At 32.9% G+C, this 19,224-nt stretch overlaps 1 protein-coding gene and 1 long non-coding RNA gene across 2 annotated transcripts in view; one reads left to right on the top strand and one right to left on the bottom strand.

Moving 5' to 3' along the window:
- The window catches only part of LOC126923487 (uncharacterized), a 64,051-nt gene extending 61,617 nt beyond the window's left edge, over positions 1-2,434 (top strand). The window contains exon 2 of the long non-coding RNA XR_007713192.1: positions 2,249-2,434. This is a non-coding gene — a long non-coding RNA (uncharacterized LOC126923487). The remainder of the gene's footprint in view (positions 1-2,248) is intronic.
- Positions 74-9,518, bottom strand: LOC126923472 (sodium-dependent nutrient amino acid transporter 1-like). Its single transcript, XM_050736952.1, has 9 exons — positions 9,205-9,518; positions 7,519-7,879; positions 6,029-6,278; positions 5,542-5,916; positions 4,518-4,707; positions 3,794-3,970; positions 3,328-3,427; positions 946-1,217; positions 74-423 (listed from the first exon to the last, which is right to left on the bottom strand). Exons 1-9 carry the CDS (start codon positions 9,205-9,207, stop codon positions 250-252), a joined length of 1,902 nt encoding a protein of 633 aa, XP_050592909.1. The 5' UTR covers positions 9,208-9,518; the 3' UTR covers positions 74-249.
- Between the last annotated feature and the right edge of the window lie 9,706 nt (positions 9,519-19,224).

Genomic DNA, 19,224 nt, shown 5'->3' with positions numbered 1-19,224 from the left:
CATAACATATATATAATAATTAGACTGCGGATGTTTATGCAAATTTACATTCCTATGAAATAGCACAACTAAAGAAATTCTTGTCCGTTTATTAAATCTTATAACGAGCACTCTAGCCTGGATAATTTATATAATTTTTTTACATTCTGTACATTTTTGCATATTGAAATTTCTTATATAAACGCGGAAACACGTCGCAAGTATAAAATTGTACTCAGTGGAGTTTCTATAGAGATCTCGTATCACTATCTAATCTTTTCTGTCGTTCTTACAAATTAAAGTGTATATCAATTGAAGCCATCTTGGCTCTGTCCTGGCGTTTCTCTCTTTTAGTTTCTCCTCTTTGAAGCGAAGCCAAGCTTTCCTGTAATTGGTTTCTATCGGCCCCCATTTCGATGTTGACAGAAAAGATTTCCTTAAATTCTACGAAAGAAAGACAACGCGCCAAAGTAAAAACTTATTAAAAATGGTAGCAGTGGCCGAAATGATTCATTATCTGAAGTCAACATCTCAAACGACATTTATCTAGGTTTATATTACATTTTATGTATATATGTATATGTACGCATGTATTTATTTATTTCAGCCTGATGGCTTAGAGAAATTGGTCTTGGCTTTATTAGGTTGCCCCAAGAGTTTCTTTCGTTTTATAAGGAAATCATAGATGCACGACATTTTTTGTTTAATATTATTTTATTGAATTATGTATGATCCTATTGGAACTTATGTATGAATCAAGTTCAAATAATATAAAACAAAAAATGTTGCGCATCTATTATTTCCTTATAAAATGAAAGAAACTTTTGGGACAATCTAATATATAGATTACAAACATAAATCATGACTGAAACATATTATAAAAACAATATTATATGTATATGTAATAAAAAGGATGAATTAAAGAAGAAAATTATATGGATGGTAAAAGTGAATTTAATGCGGTACCTTTGATAATGGCAAGTTTCTGTTTTTCAGCATCTCCACGATCATCCAGAATGGTATTTGAAGAACGCTGAGGCACAATATAACTATGCCAGCCGCGTGAGCCGTAGCAGGATATCCTCTGCCGCCGTAAGTCAAGGGAGAAAGAGTGGCGACAGTGTAAAAGAAAATCAGTATTAAAATTAACGGTGTCAAGAGGAACCAGCAAATCCTCCAGTAACTACTTGCTTTTCTGTCCAGCATAAATTCGATGTCGTCTAGGAAATTTTCGATACCTGTTTTAAAAAGACACGATATTTGCTTGATTACTCCGTTAATTTCCATTATTTTTAAATTCATTATTTTTTAATTTGTCAGATTTCCACTTTACGAAACTTTACTTCAAACCTTAACACTAAACCTACCGACACTTCGTGTATATCTATTTCTACCGTGTGCGGTCAAAATGACTGGTGATTAAAGAGGTAATAGTTTTTATGATTTAACATAGATAATGGTTAATTTATAACTAAATGTATATAAAATGATGAACTTTCATAAAATTTCGTCATAAATTTCAATTATAGACTTACATAGAATTACGCTTTTATTTATATAGAGATATGTCTTATTCAACTTCGCTGCATTTTTTACAAATTATCTTATTATCAAGTGTATATTTGCAGCATAAATATTTTCCGCGTCTTAAACAAATTTTCGTAATTTTGTAACCTTTACAATTTTTTACTTGACAAGCTTTTTGTAGTAATGAATCTGAACTTATTGATAGTTTTATTGCATGGCTTTCTTCCCGCGATTCTTTATATAAAAGTAATGAACGCATCAAGTTTATAAGAATTTTATGAATTCTCTGTAAATTGGCCCCATACTGTAGATACCATTGCAAATTTATTGGTTCGTGTACGTTGGCTTCTTTCGCTCTTCTTATCACATCGTATAAACCTCATAATTTCAGCAAAGTCATTCTTGCTCATTGTTTTCGAAAAAAATGCAGGTCTCCAAATTTTATTCCACAAATATGAAACATCTAAATTTTTTATATAGCATATAGCATATATCAGAGCAATAAATGCATCTAGTTTTGTTGCATCTAGCTCCCTCTTAGCCCCCAGTATTCTAAATTCTTCTTCTTCCGTACATTTTATTATATGATCCCTTATACGATGATCAATGATAAGATAAAATGCCGTCTTTACTTGTCCTTTCATAATATGCCGTTTAGCATATCCCTAAGAATTTTATGAACTAATGTCCTGCCAGGTTTGGGACTTACATCTATTTCTATCCACTGTCCCATCAGGTCCAGTTTCGATACGTTGGTTCTCTACATCAGTCTCATCCCTTGTTGTCAACGATAATTTCTTTCCTTTTTGCCCTGGACTTATTTATAATATTCAACTCTGATTCGGTTGTAAAAAGCTTTTCATGTGTTTCTACGCCGTTTTCTGAACAGTCTTCTTCTATGTCCGTAATTTTTTTTTATAATTTTTTTTGAGAAATCTTGATATTTTTAGGGTAAATATTTATCACAAAATAATACCACATACGGAATACAAAATTATTGTCAAATTTGATATGCTTTGCTTTTCCTTTTATAACAACTTTACGCAAAACGCTCTGAGATGCTTTCTGTCTGAGTTTTAGAGATAGCAAGTTTAGATGTCGACTAATTGACGAACAAACTGAGATGTATTCTAGTCGAAAGGACAATAGCAAATAAGAATATGGTTACTCGAGGGTGGAATTGGGGAAGCTTTTCCCGTGTTTTATCGCAATGACCGATAACCCTAAGAAACTTCTCGATTTCTAAAATGTTTGTAACAATGGACTGTAAAAAATGCTAAATTTTATGGCGATTCCTTAGGATTATTATAGGCCTGAATTGATATGTATGTCTTGACAGCTGGTGGCTATTTTAATCGAGGGATGGCTTCTGTTTTATGACAAGATTATGAGTGTAACAGCTGTTATTATTTGTTATTACTGATTTTGTTTGTCATTTGATTTTGAGATAGCCTCTTCTTTATACTGATTGCATTTATTTTAAGAATAACGAAAATATTTTGTCGGACGGTCAAAATGACCGCTCACGATAGGCAAGGCAGAGTAGAAATTTTTCTCAGAAAATAAAAGAGCAAACTAAAATTAAATAGCGAAAAATATATCGTATGCATGTTTTAGGAAAAGTCAGGAATTATGAAGCGATATGGTAAAGTTTAAATATGGTTAAATTTGTGTAGAAGTCGCAGGAGTTTAGTGTAAAATGGACATATAACGAACAAAATTTCAATTTAACTTTCGAATGAATATGCAAAGTAAAAACGTAAGATCGATATAAAATACAACAATGTAGAACACAATGTGAAATACAACATATGTACAAACCGTATACCCATGTTACGGCAGTGATTTCGAAAGAAGCCAGGATGAACACGACGAACGATGTACCATAGTAATCGACCAAGGTCAATATAAACTGTCCACCCTGTATAGAATTAATGAATTATCATTGATCGATTAATGTCAAAAGAGAAATACGATTCTACAATCTGCCGTGAAAATCAACCTCATTTGCTTATTCCTTATCATTCATCGACGAAGAAACAAATAACTCGAAATCACGAAAGTTGATTAGATATTGTACAATGCATCTACTTGTATACGTAATTGTACTTTGATAATTAATATCTTTCGAGTGCGGTTAAATAACAAAATGCTTGAAGATTATTTCAATTTTATTGTATTATTATTTTAATACCGCTGTAATGTTTGAGAGTTTATCTTCGAACAAGAAGGAAGAAACAGGCAGATGGTAAAACGGTAGAAGCTTCAAGATTCGAAAATTACGTGCCGGAGTAATGTAAACTGTGCTAACAGCGAATCCCATTGAACAGACGGAAAGCACGATTTTCCATATTTCCATGTTTGGAAGCTTTTCTTTCAAGCAAGTCACTACTCCTGACACCATCCCTACGATGCTTCCCACGCCGAGGACAAACATCATCACGAAAAACAGAACCGCGAAGAACTGCAACAGATCAATGTATCTTTTGTAAAAATTAATGCTTATATATACTTAATAATTAATAATAAGATATATAATTGTATAATAATATTAATAAGCTTTATATACAGGGTTCGGCCAAATAGCGTGCGAAAACGTGTAGGACGTGATTCCTTGTAGAAAAAAAGAAAAAGGTATAGAATAAAACTTTTTTATTCTCGAGTTAGTTTACGAGAATTTTATATTAAGATATATACATATAATTAATGTTTACCTGTTCATTGCAAAATGGGATTGATTACCACAGATGTTTCGTACACACTCTCATTCAACTTCGACATAAACAAGATTAAGAAGGACTAAAGTAGCACATGGAATACTTTGAAAAGAATTTTGTTTAATCGAAGACATCAAACGGTAAAGAATGAAAAAATACTACAAGGAAATAGAACGAAGGAAACGAACGAGAGGAAGGATTTTTAGTTGTTTCAAGATCTATACATGTTCTAACTAATTGTAGAATATATTTATTTATTAATATTTGTTTTACTATATATTCATTTATGTTTACTTGAGGTACAAAGGTGAACTTTGCAATGGCATCAGGATAAGAGATGAACGCCAGGCCAGCTCCAGATTTCACTACATTGTTGATATCCTCCATACCCATTTCATGAGCCAGATTTCCCAAAATCCCAAAGATCGTGCAGCCCGCTATAAAACTCGTTAAAGTGTCGAGACTAGTTACTATGAGTGCGTCTCTGAAACATGAGGAAAACAATTTTCTTCTTCTTCGGGTTTTATTATAGTGTTTACTATAGTGATTCGCCTAAGAGTTGAAACTGAAATATTTTACACGCTATTAATTATATTGAGAAACGTGAAGAAATTTCAGATAGAAGTTGAATAGTTTCAAGGGCGACACACTCTCATGTTCTTTCCTGATTGTAGCTTTTCTCTAGGAGAAGGCAAATTTTGTTTACTTTTTTGTTCATTTCTATAAATATAATTGTACGCTTTCTAATGCATTAATCGACGTAGCTCGAATATAATAGATTCTGATAGAACAGAGATACAAACTCTGTATAAAAATTGATTTATCTACTTGTATCGAAAGGTTATTCGTTCGGTGGTTACCTTATATTATACATCATCGAAACACGACCCCCTTGAAGCCATTCAACTTTTACGTGAAACATTTTTCGATATAATTAACACTTTGCACTCGGCATATTTCGGCATATTTTCATATATTTCATTTCTTTATTTGTTTTCTCGTATAATGTGAAGGCAGAATTCAAAGAAAACATATTTTTAGAAAGTTGGGACTTGTGTAATTTTATGCTATCCTGTGCACTCCGCTGTTTAGATTGACATCCTTTCGCTCCTGTAAGGAAGTTTGCTCGTGTGCAGGGGTATTTTGATCGATTGTTAATTGTAAATAACTAAAAAACATAGTCGAAAACTTGTATAATCATCAGCAATCCTTCGTGTCCCCTTAGACGGGAACATCCAAATTGTTTGCTAGATTTACGATGTCCTCTCAGAAGCCGAGTGCAAATGATTAATAAATAATAATGAATTACTTCGTTTACCTGTACACGTTATGTTTGAAGTCGTTGTGCGACGAATAAGTAATAATAGAGCCGAAGCAGACGGAAAGAGAGAAGAAACATTGTGTCACAGCCGCGTACCAAACGTTTGGATCTAAAAGTTTCGACCATTTCGGAGTAAGAAAGAAGAGAATCCCAGTTCCAGCTCCTTCCAAAGTCACTGCTCTGATCAGAAGGCTCAATAAGATAATATATGGGAAAATAGCTAGAAAATACGAAGCTTTTCCTGAACTTTTTACACCCTGGAACGTTATTAGGATAACACAAAGCCAGCTAAAAAGGAGACATAACGTTAATTTCCAATCCGGCAGTCCAACTCCATCGTCGATACTATCTTTCTCTTGGAGAACCACTTTCCTGAAATTATTACAGATAACAAAAATTGAAAACAGAAAAATAAGGAAATCAGGAACTTTCTTATTTTATTTTTCGATTTATTCTTTTTTCTTCTTTTCGTAATGTAACTTACAGAAAGTAGAGTTCCGCGGAACTTCTGCGTTCCTTCTCGTATAATAATTTAGTAAACATGCTAACATTGACCGATTCACTATCGACCTTTTGGCTGGAATCGACGCAATAATCAGCCCATTCTTCTCTGCACTTCGCCCAGGGTAATTCAGCTGAGAATGACGCGATTAAAAAAAAGAGCGTAAGAGCCATCAATGAGCTGTAATATGTCATAACTGCCACGTTCGAGCAGAATTGCGACCATCCAACACCTAAGACAATAATTCTTTGGTACAGTCATTTGATGATAACATTTATTTATTCGATTGATAATGTTATTATTTTATGACCTGATTTTTTTCTTCTAGACGTGATAAACACCGTCTTGCGAAACAAGCAATGAAATTGAAAAATTATTGACAGAAATCTTACGATAAGAAATTTCAATTACAATAGAGCCGCCCTTATCCGAACACCAGTTAACCGAATATCATATTATCTGGACGTTTTATTATCCGAAAAGGGTATTTCCCAGTAACGGATGCCTTTTTTCGTTTCAAATATGTACACGTTTTACCAATGTTCATATGCAATGTATTCTTTTCCTTTATTCGACTCAGTGAATCCTAATTATGAGAACTTGGTATGAAACTAATAGCGTTGCAACTATGGAAACAAAATACGACATGATTGGAAAATTCGAAATTGCTGTAGATGCAACGGAATTAGTAAAAATACATGTTGGAAAAGCCAGAATGACAAACGTTAAAAAACAAAAAAGGAAATATTGAAAATTATCTAAAGCGCGTAGATTCCTCTAATGCTGGCAGCAGAAGAGGAACATTAAATATACTGACGTAACGAAATAATTTCATTGCGATAAAAACGATAACAATGATGATTTTACACGAATGAAAACAACAAAAGACGGTGGTGACGAAAAGGTGTTTTCACGTGACGCAGCATCCGTGACACACGAAAGAGGGATTCGATGGTTCCAAATATAAAAAGAACGTAATTCTATGCAGTTACTTGCGTTGAAAAAATTCTATGATTTGGCAGCCAGAAAGATTTCCATAAATTCCACAAGATCCATAAATATATATAGAAACTATCAATTCGCCTTAATCTGTATTTGAATAAATGAAATTTCATACTAGAAAAGCGATCGTTCTATTATCCGAAAATTCAATTATTCGAACAATTTCGTCTTCCTATCACTTCGAATAAGGGAGGTTCTATTGTAATTTATAAAAAATTTTAATGGCACTGGGTTTTTTATAAAACTAACGATTCCCAAATTCCAGGATCGTATCGTTTCCAAATTCATTTAAAGAAAAGGACTTTGAAAGAAAGATCAGTCTGTCTCGATACTTTTCAATTACTTCGTACTGATAATAAAATAAATAAAATATGATTGCCGAGAACCAAAATAACTTTAGTTTGATATTAATAAAATATGATTATTGAAAATAAATTATTTATAACGGATCATTAGAATTATCTAGTTACCAGTAAACGCAGGCGAAATATTCCAAACTCTGATCGACGAGGACGAAGAGAACTGTCCAAGGATCACCTCCAGGTAATAAAACGGTTTGCCAACGACGAAAAGAACGATGATGTAGGGTATTAAGAAAACACCACCGCCGTTTTCATAGGCAGTGAAAGGGAACCTCCAAATATTACCGAAACCTATCGACATCGCGATACAGGACATTAAGAACTCTAATTGGTTGTCCCATGTGCTTCTTGCTTCCGTTTCTTTCACGGTTTCCGGACATCTAACGATCGATTCCCTTGGGCCCTCGTGTGATTTCGTTTTCCCCGTTTCGTCCATGGCGAACGCTGGATTTCGGTGGCCTTCGTTATTCTATAAAGATTTATAAATCACTGTTGTCGTTGTGTAAGTTACTGTTGCTCTATTGCATTCTGTTACAGTGTATTCCATGCAGCATGGTATTTAGCGGCTATATATTAAAATAATTAATCAAAGAACGTGGGTACAATGAAGAAAGTGTAGAGAATATTTTTATGTAGTCATCGTACATGCTGTAACAATAGAATTATTCGTGTAAGAGCACGAGAATTTAGAGGACCGATATTTATCTCTACATAATAGCCGATAAACATCTAACATCATAATAGTCGATAACGAATATTTATATTATTAGGAAAATGAGGAATTATTATCACAACATTGAAAATTGTTCTTCAGGAAAATTGTGCGTTGAAACTTCTACATACATTTTCAGATTGCTTTCTAATTTGGTCGATATAATCACGATAGTCGAGTCTCGTTATAGCGCTAATGAAACTTCAAAATGTTTCGTATAGCACTCGTAGCGTATTCGTGAAAAGCATCTACAAATATACAAATAGAAGAACAAATATTGTGTAAAATTGCAAATCGGTCGCAATAAAACTGTGCCGTCGATAGATAGCGACGAATTAGATTTTAAGCTCTTTAGGGCCGTCGAACGATCGTTATCGCGTGAGTAAAATCTCGCTATCGCCGGTGTTGCCCCGGTAAAAACATAGGCGAAGATGTTTATCGTTTACTTGCAATTCTTTGTTGCACGTCTGATGAGGTAAATTATAAGTATGGTGGATTTCTTCCTACCTCAACTCGAATAATCGGTACCTTTCGATCGATAAATGTAGTAAATCACGAAATATCAAAGATAAAACTAACAATAAATTGAAGAAATTACGTGGAAAGAGATAAAATAATTTCGAGAATACAGAAGATTTTATTACTGATATCTGGATCATTATTTTCTTCCCCATTTTAATTTTTCTGATTCATCAGATGAAGACAAGTGACAGACCTGCACTTATCTAATATATTTTCAATTTTTAACCATCATTATTATATTTCCCACAAATATCAACAATAGGAAGAAAATACGACCATTGATCACACATTATTTTCTTTCTCCATTTATCGCATAAAAAGGTACCTAATTACCAATAAATAAAATTCTACCCATGTGCTGTTCACAACCGTTACGATTCCCATAAATATCGACGATAGGAAAGAAACATGACGTGATCACTCACTATGTCGCTCTTTTTCCATTTTCCACATAAAGTACCTGATTACCAATAAATAAGGTTGTATTCATCTAATATTTGCAACCATTGTATTTCCCATAAATGTCGACGATAGGAAACAATCACACTTCGATCACTCACCATTTTGTTCTCTCTGTTCACTGCACAATATTAGAACGAAATATGACAAAGAAACAAGGAACAATAATATGAAATGAAAAGGTCAATTTGAAATCAACGAAAAGAAAGAGAATTGATAATAAGATATCGGCAATGTGATCTCAACTTTCTTCGCGATCGACATCACGCGTCTCCTCTTATATCGCAGTATTGTGCGTATATCGATATTATACCCCCGACGAACACCTCGAGAAACCTTGATTGATAAAACGGTTGTGATTCAAACAGATAGATTACGTTGTAGTTTCGTACATGCGGCTCTGATAACGACTGATCCAACAGGAATGTGAAATTGTGTCGAAACTTTTGCAGGAAAAGTTTCCTTTTCCCCCTAATCGTTTGAAAGATACAGCTTATCGCAATTGCATGAAACAAGAATGTAATGCCATTTTAAACGAATCAATCTTCTAGCATGGTTGATGACATTTTTTAAATCGACTTTCCTTTTTTCTGAATTTTTATTATTATTGTTATTGTTATTCTTGTGTTAGGTTTTCGCCTATTACAGTCTTAGGTAACGAACAGGTAACAAATATGTTTTGTAAATTAGGTATAATTTGTTTTAAGATAAATGAAGCGATCAAGTCGCAAAGAAATAAGGAAAAATCTTTTGTTGGAAACATGGAAAAAGTAAATTTGAAATTTTATATTATATATATATATATAGTCAAATGAATTAATCCTCGTGCGCCATGAAGTTGGTATAAAGAAATAGAATAGTTTTGCAAAATAATCATAACCTTGAGAAGAATAGAACGATGGAGTCAGATGAAGATGAAAAGCAATCAAAATTAAACGACGTATTATATATCTATCTATATACATATATACAAATTTATTAGGTTATTAATTATTTGAAATTCAATGCGATCAGCGGAAAAAAATTCTAGAGGAACATGGTTTGAATCGATCTGACTTGGAGAAATTGAAAGAAGGAAAATTCGACGAGATTAGCGAAGAGGCGGATGAAATATTGAAAACTGTGGGAATTACTGCGAAAGAAATGAGAGAGACTTTCTTACGAGAAATTAGCCACAAAGAACGTGCGAAAATAATTGAAAAATCGAAGAAAATATCGAAGAGATTTGCACAAGATGATTCAGAGGAGGCACACGAAGAAACTTTAGCTCCACGAGAAGAAATCGTGAAATTCTTGCGCGAAAGATCGATGAGTCAAAGCTTCATTAATACTTTTTTAAAACTTGGCTATACCGAGGAATTTCGAAGGTCGAATAAATTTACATATTAACCTTCAAGTGATATCGTTCGTTTTTAAAGCGAGGCACAAACGTTTGTTTCTGTTCGTTTTGTACTTTATATTTTATACAATCAATAGAACGAAATAGAATAGAGTATGATAAAACAGAACTTTACATATATGACCAACTAAAATTAAATTAAAATTAAATAGTTTAAAATTAGGTAACCTAACTGAAATTTAATTCAACTCAGTATTAACTGTTCTATATCATTTCTATCATCGGTTGCCAATTAACTTTAGTTTATTTAAATGTGGACTAATTCCATGAAGCCGGGAACTGTTTATGTTAATTTATAGCGTTCTTACCTCGTTTTAAGGAAACTACAATTTTTTATATAGGCTTCTAAACGCGATGGGCTTTACTTTTGAAGAAACAGAAGAATTACGGAAATTGTGGGAATCGGAAATAGAATGCCCACATGAAATCGATTCTTCCGCGTCTTTACCATCTTCATCCAACGAATATTTATCGTCGGACAGTCTTTACTTGAAACACTTGCTTAGCAAACCCTTGGCATATGCTCTTCGTGACGTAATTACAAGGAAACCTTTTGATCCTGTCGAATATCTTGGATATTGGCTCTTGAATTATAAAGTTAAATACTTTGAAACACAAAAGCTAAGAAATTCTAAGATTCGTAATAAATGCATTTCTGGAAAAGTTTATTAATATAAATTTTAGATCTGTGAAGAAAGGGAGACCAGAAAGAAAGAATTCGAATTGGAATTAATGATCGAAAGAGAACGAACCACGCTACAGGTGAGTGCAACGTGCAATTCTTGTATTTTCATAAAAATTGTTCGATGTACGTTTTCAAAAATTGATTTAATGAAGGACGAGGAAGAGAAAGTATCAGTGTTGTCGCAGAGTGAAGAAGAAGAAGAAGAAGGATTTTTCGACGATTGGAGCTTTATAAACGATGAAGAATTAGAAATTTCTTAAAAACGAGTTTTAATTACTTTACATCAATCAAAATCTGTACATGTATATATATGTATACTGTCGTTATTTCTACTCAAGAATATTGGGCTGCTTGAATTTTTGATATAAAATGAATATTCTTGTCATAAAGTGGCATTTACTATATACATTTAAGACAATTATAAGTTAAAAACTAATACCACAGAAGGGAAAATTTTGTTTCAGCTAATGAAATATAGAAAAATTATAATTATCATGAATGTAATAAATTATTAATAGCTTAAATTTACAATAAAAATTGGAAAATTATTAAATTCAGTTACATTGTAATAAAAAAATCACTTATCATAACATCGACAATGATCGTAACCTTGCGACCAATCATGCGCATTGTTGTCAAAAATAAACATGATCTATAAAAGGAACATCCGAGTCGCGCGCGAGTCATTCCTCGTTGAAATACTGAAACGTAAAGATCGTAAGAAAACTTTCTCTTGTAAACAATTCAATTATTAATTTATAACATTTAAGCCATTAATTTATAACATTTAAACTATTAATTAACAACATTTAAACTATTAATTAATAAAATATAAGCTACTAATTTATAACAATTAAACCATCAACTTATAATATTTAAACTATTAATTAAAAACATTTAAGTCATTAATAAACAACATTTAAACGATTAATCAGCAACATTTAAATGACTAATCAACAACATTTAAACAATTAATCAACAACATTTAAACGATTAATCAACAATATCTAAACCAGTAACCAACAACATTTAAACCATTAACTTATAATATCTAGACTATGAATTAACAACATTTAAACTATTAATTAACAACATTCAAACTATTAATTAACAACATTTAAATTATTAGTTAACAACATTTAAACTATTAATTAACAAAATATAAGCTACTAATTTATAACAATTAAACCATCAACTTAGAACATTTAAACTATTAATTAACAACATTTAAGTCATTAATAAACAACATTTAAACGATTAATCAGCAACATTTAAATGACTAATCAACAACATTTAAACGATTAATCAATAATATCTAAACCAGTAACCAACAACATTTAAACCATTAACTTATAATATCTAGACTATTAATTATCAACATTTAAACTATTAATTAACAAAATATAAGCTACTAATTTATAACAATTAAACCATCAACTTATAACATTTAAATTATTAATTAACAACATTTAAATCATTAATAAACAACATTTAAACGATTAATCAGCAACATTTAAATGACTAAACAACAACATTTAAACGATTAATCAACAATATCTAAACCAGTAATCAACAACATTTAAACCATTAACTTATAATATCTAGACTATTAATTAACAACATTTAAACTATTAATTAACAACATTCACACTATTAATTAACAACATTTAAGCCATTAATTTATAACATTTTCGTATTCTAATAATGAACATTCACAGTATGTATTCTAATAACGAACAGTATAATTCTTGCAAATGATTGTAGTGCATTCACGGTATTCGTAAGCATTTGTTCCCTATCAAGAAATATCTCACAATTCTCAATTAATATTTTTCATACTTGTTCCAATTTCTTAATAATAATTTTTAAGTGTAAAGAAATAGCAGTATTTTCTAAATAAACGTTCAATAGGAAAAAGGAGAAAATTGTCGAAACAACGTTTCGCTTCTTTTCCACCCCCCCCCACCCCCGCCCCTAAACTGCTTTATTTTCAGGAAATATTTGTGACCGCGCGCAATGCGGTTGTAGAGTCAGTGTTTGCCACGCAATAGTTTCTTTTCAATATTTTAAAATCACGATAGTTTTGATCAAATTCGATCGAATAATCACACGCGAAAATAATAAAATTTTATCAATCAAATTTGTATGCGATATTAGAGTTATTGTTCGCCGATCATAATTTAAGCGGTCGCGGTAACGTAGTCTTTTATTTTTCTTTTTTTATATATTTATTTTTTTGAATATTCGTTTCCGGTATTAGAGTCAGTGCCTCCCTCAAGAGGATAAAGCCTCTCCAGTAGCTCAAGAATGTAAGTAGTTTTATATATTGTATTTCAATTTGTTCTATTTAGTATATTTTGTTTGAAATGTCGTTAATTACAAAATAAAAATGATCGATGATTTAGAAAGCTGTAAATGTCCTTTTTAATTGAAATAAAGTCTTGAAGTCTTAACATTAAAGTACAATAAAACTGTCTGATACTCATAAAAAATCACTGAATATTTGTTCTCAAATTTTTATATTAGATTTCCAATTTACATATTTATTAGAATTTAGTCTTTATTATTGCTAAAGTTTCAAGTTTGTTATTATATATTAACGATATTAATGATATCTTATGTTTTGTTATAGATATATCACTGCTTCAACTCCTTCGTCTTCTTTGGGAATGTTTTAACAGTGGCTAAAAAGCCAAAAATGTAAGTATCTTTACACATTGTACTTCAATTATGTATATTCTGTATATTTTTCTTTGATCACTATCAATTAAGAAATACAATTTGATTGAAAATTTAGGAGATTAGCATTTTCTGAGGTTATTCTTTCATTAAAATAAAATAATTATTAAAATCTTAATACCGAATTATGAAACAAATGACTAACATATTTCAGAAATCTTTAGATTCTTAATTTTTAGATTTTAAACTTTCATATTAGAGTTTCAGTTTCTACACTTATCAAAGTTTATTAGAATTTCAATCTTTATTATTACCAAAGTTACTAAAGTTAATAAACTTTCATTTTTCATTATCTCCAACTTTTTAAATAATCAGCAATCACTCATCGTGTTTTGTTTTGTAACAGATTTTTCGCAATCTCCATTTCCACCACTGGACCCTACACAGTTCCTGATGATATTCGCTGGGGTGGCGCAGCATCCATGATACGTCCTTTGTTTCTCCGCTTCGAACGGTGAGTCGCATGCATTTCTGTTCCTCCGGTCACTCAATCATGTCGTAGGATGAAAGGTCCGAATCGGCACGGGTGATCGGTTGTATTACGTAGAATTTTTTTGCGAGCATAGTGACCGCGGGTATTTTTTATACCCGTGAGTAGTAACACTCTTGTTTTCAAATTTATTAGTTTAGGATAGGTCTTCTTGCACATCGCGATTATAATAATTAGTTTTTTAATAATTAGGTTAAACATATACACTTGAGAATATATTCGTGTTAGTTATAAATATGCATGTTAATATTCCGTATGAATATTTGCAAATGGCAAATATGTACACGAATATACCTGTTTGACATAAATATGATATACTTGATCTTAAGCAATGAATTAATCGTGACAATATTAAGTCACGTTCGTTTATTTCATTTCGATTAGAATTTAAAATATGAGTTAAAATTCATTTTTTTCCGTACGAAAATGTGTGAAATTTTACGTGCAAGAAGACACTTCGCGACAGGCAGATTTTTTAATCAAAACAATAATTTTGAACACTGCTTCTGCACTTTCGAGTATATGCTTTGATAAAGAGATCGCCTGAGATTATTTCTTTCTTAGTAATATATGTAGAGTCAATTATTCCATTTGATCGAGTCTCAGTCTTTTTCAATTAACGCTACCTTTTTGCAATATTAAAATTTTGTTCTAATTTATTAAATTAATAAAGTAGAGTTACTTAATTACTATTAAATTAATAAAATGGATTTAATCAGATACAAAGTTGTAAAATATAAAATCAAAGAACGTTAGTCCGTTAAATAAAAATTACGCAAACTAATCATCTTTTTAGATCAGGATTTTCAGGTTTAACCCTTTCCGTGCCCATTGTCAGGATCTCATTCACGTGCCCAGGTGCTACTTGAATGGGAGAAAGACATTGGGCACGATGACCTAGAATTAAGTAATGTAATAATTTCTCAGCGACTGACCATGTGTTAGTGTATCGTGCACGACGTATTTTCCACATTATGTGTGTGTGTTGTTAGGCCGTGGAATTGCGTCGCTTTTTCTCATTCGTTAAAACTTGAAATATTAAAAATGTCAAGACATATATCGATTCAATTTACGTCTCGATACGATTAGAATTTCTGATAATATCATCCACGCGACTAAGTGTACTCATACTCTTAATATCGCTATCAATCGCAATTATAATTCCAAGTTTACTTATATCTATTTTAAAAATATAATTTCCTCAGACGTGTTTTATCACGTATTACGCAATGGTCACTAGCCTTCGTCAGTCGATTTCAGGAAAAAGGTACGTACCTTAGAGTGTGCATGATATATTAAGCTCGGGTGTCGGAGGCGTCCCGGGACGTCCTCTCTAGTGTAGGACCTTTGCGCCCGGGCGTTTGTGTGAGAACCGTGGAGCGAGTGTGTTGGTGTGCCTGTTTTGCCATTTTTAAATATAGCGCTAGGTAGGATAGGTAGCATACTTTCTGGTATGTCTGTTAATTATAAGTAGGTAGGACCGGGCAGGTTGGCACAGTCTCTGGTCGGGTAAGCGCGTTTTCGCGTGACCAACCTGTTTCTGGAAATTTATTTGAAAAATCGACGGTGAAACTGGCACGAGTAGAGCATGCTCTCGTCTCTGGTTTTGCCTTTCGATTTTTCGAATTTCGCGGTCGCGGTCGCGAATGGGCTCGAAACGAACGTTTATTGCTCGAGCACGCACGTGCGAGTGGGCAACGATCACTGCTGTGATCGTTGGTCAGTCCATGTGCACTTCAATCAGCTTCCGCGGTTTATATTTTTATTTTACCTTTATAAGTTTTTTTTTTGTTTGCGATTTAGAAGTCTCGAGCTTAGATTTAAGTTACAGCGGGCATTGCGCCCGAAGAAGGAAGAGGCTATAAGCCGAAGAGGCCCGACAAACTGTCACTCAAGAGGGCAACTACTAATGGTTCCCCATCCTCTGGGTCATCCGGAGCATGGGAAGTCATTATCGTTACTACTTTGTCACTATGCTCGCTTTTAGTATTTGTAGTAGTAGTAGTAGTAGTAGTAGTCTTTGTTTTTTTTGGCCGATGTATATATCGGTCCATCGTCCCATTGGGCAAATCGCGATTTTTCTTATTAGTGTTGCGACAAATTAATTACGGGTTGTATTAGAGTTGCGAAATAATATCACGGCTTTTCATTAGTGTGGCGAGAAAATGATTACGGTTTGAATTAGAGTTGCGATAAAATGATAATCGCGTTTGCTTTAGAGTTGCGAATTACGATATCGCGATTGTCTTTTGCAATTTTTAGAATTTTTTCTGTTTTTCTGTTTAAGTAGCAATACTAGGATATTTAAAGTAGCTTTTTCAAATAGTAAATAGTAATTTTCATTAAATTCACTTTAAGAATTAGCGTTGCGACATTGTTCCATCGCGAGTTCTATTTTTATTTTTATTATTATTATTTTTCCTGTTAGCGTTGCGATAATGAATGATCGCGTTTTGTTAAGTAGAGTTGCGTTCACAAACTGCCCAAACCCTCCGACTGCATTTGTCGGACACTGCTCCTGGATCACACGTACAGCCTAAAGAGCTGTACAAGTGTGATCGTTCATCGGCAACCTCCTAAATGGTTGCACTGCAATCTCTCGCTATTAGTGTTGCGTATTGCTTAAATACGAGTGCGTAGATTTATACTTATTAGCGTTGCGTATTAGATATCGGGAATTTTCAGATTTTTCTTTTTTTTTTTTTTAATAGTAGATTAATTGATATTGCAAATATAACGAAGCACTCGTCGCGTTTGATTTTGAGAATTTTCTGCTTCATAAATATTAGTAGTAAATTAGCGTTGCGAAACAAGAATATTCAGTTCCACTCTCGGCGTGTTGATCGGGTTTATATAGAGTGGAAGACGATTGAATTTTAGTAGCCCTTCTGGCTACTGCTTTGTTTCTTTTTCAGTGCCCCTTATTAATGCGCCCCTTATTACTACGTTTATTACTGAAAATACTGCTATAAGACATATTCCTTTGTCAGCGTTAACGTTACCATGACTGCTAAAATACAGAACTTTATTACGAACGTATAATATATATATATATATTTACATGTATGAAATTGTGAGCGATTTCATGCGCAACAAAGTATTATAATGAAATATCTTGATGTTGCTATGAAGGCTTGAAATATTTTTTAAAATTTAATTCATTGCAATTGGAATTAGTGCTGGTGATTGTTCGTTCTTAGAACCATAACTTCTAGAATTTTTTCGACCGCGATATTTTCACTTCAATCTTTTAACAGTAATGTAGAATTTTATAAATATTCGAATTTCATTTGCACGAAACAAAAGTTTCGTCACGAAACAAAGACATCGTCACGTTTGTAGCAAAAATTCTGCAAAAAATGACTTATGCACATACCTTTCGGTTTATTATGTTGCAAATCACTATGTCGTTGTAGAAAATAACAGATACTGTTAAAAGTTAAAAGATAAAGCAAGTGATTTTATAATAACCGGGGTTTCTCTCATCTTAGTTATTCCAAATGAACTTTTCAATTTTTAATTCAGTTTAAATTCAATTACTTAAAATTCTTGTTTCCAACGTAACCCTAGTTTCGATTAAAAGATACACACGATTCTCTATATTTGCTAAAATTTAATCAATAGTAATTTGATCTATAATTGACCATTATTAATAGTTTATTTTTCATAAAATGTTTCATAAAATGTTCTCGTTTTAAAGATGTCTGTTTCTTCCATATACCAAATCCAGTAAATGAGTTTGTTTCAGATTTATCAATTTACAGAAAATACGTTTCAGTTACATATATGAACATTTCATAGCATATTAAATATGTATGCTAGATGCCCAAATGATTTTTCTTCCATCGTCTGATTGTTCAGGCTTCTTCCCGTTTTCCCATTTTTAAAAGAAGCATATTGCGGTCACGTTGGAGTGTATAACTTTTCGATATCTTCATAAGTTTAGTACAACGAGTCGTATGTCTCTTTTGCAAGACTCTAAATTGTATATACAGTGTCAGTACTTTCATTTCCTTTCTGTGGTTCCAAGTTAGACATATGTATCATTGATACTGAATGTTGCCAGTACGGTTGCGAATTATTGTACAATGTTTGTACTGATCGATGTAATTGTTTTCGTAGATTAATCAGTTGATTAATTTTTAGAAAACGACTACATTGATAAGTACAAACATTGCACAATAATTCGATACCAAGCTCAGAATCACGCTAATACAGTCCACTTTGGATTACGAAAAGCCACGAAGAGAATTTTGGATGATCTAAACTGGACTGCAACGTGGGACGACATTGGACATCGAGGGACGCCGCTGGAAACCGTAGAACACCATTGGTCCAGTGTAGATCACCAAAAAACGCGAAAAGAATTTTGGATGATCTAGACTGGACTGCAACGTGGGACACAGTGGGATACCATTGGTCCAGTGTGGATCTCCAAATGCCGCGAAAAGAATTTTGGATGATCTATACTGGACTGCAATGCGGGCGACCACTGGACCAGTATGGTTCTCCAAAAGCCGCGAAAAGAATTTTGGATGATCTATACTGGACTGCAACGTGGGATACCATTGGTTCAGTGTGGATCTCCAAATGCCGCGAAAAGAATTTTGGATGCCATATACTGGACTGCAATGCGGGCGACCGCTGGTTCAGTGTGGATCTCCAAAAGCCGCGAAAAGAATTTTGGATGATCTATACCGGGCTGCAATGCGGACGTCCGCTGGTCCAGTATGGATCTCCAAAAGCCGCGAAAAGAATTTTGGATGATCTACACTGGACTGCAACGTGGGACACCATTGGATCAGTGT

Source organism: Bombus affinis, chromosome 13 (genome assembly GCF_024516045.1).
Source record: "Bombus affinis isolate iyBomAffi1 chromosome 13, iyBomAffi1.2, whole genome shotgun sequence".
Classification (NCBI taxonomy): Eukaryota; Metazoa; Arthropoda; class Insecta; order Hymenoptera; family Apidae; genus Bombus; species Bombus affinis.
Note: the sequence above shows the minus strand (reverse complement) of the source record. Positions and strands in the feature narration are given on the sequence as shown.

Bases quoted from the DNA above. Each gene is read 5' to 3' on its own strand.
- LOC126923472 (XM_050736952.1), bottom strand. The intron at 5,917-6,028 runs GTAAGTTACATT...TAATAATTTCAG, and splicing joins TCCGCGGAACTCTACTTTCT to GAAAGTGGTTCTCCAAGAGA. The intron at 4,708-5,541 runs GTAAACGAAGTA...CTCATGTTTCAG, and splicing joins TTCAAACATAACGTGTACAG to AGACGCACTCATAGTAACTA.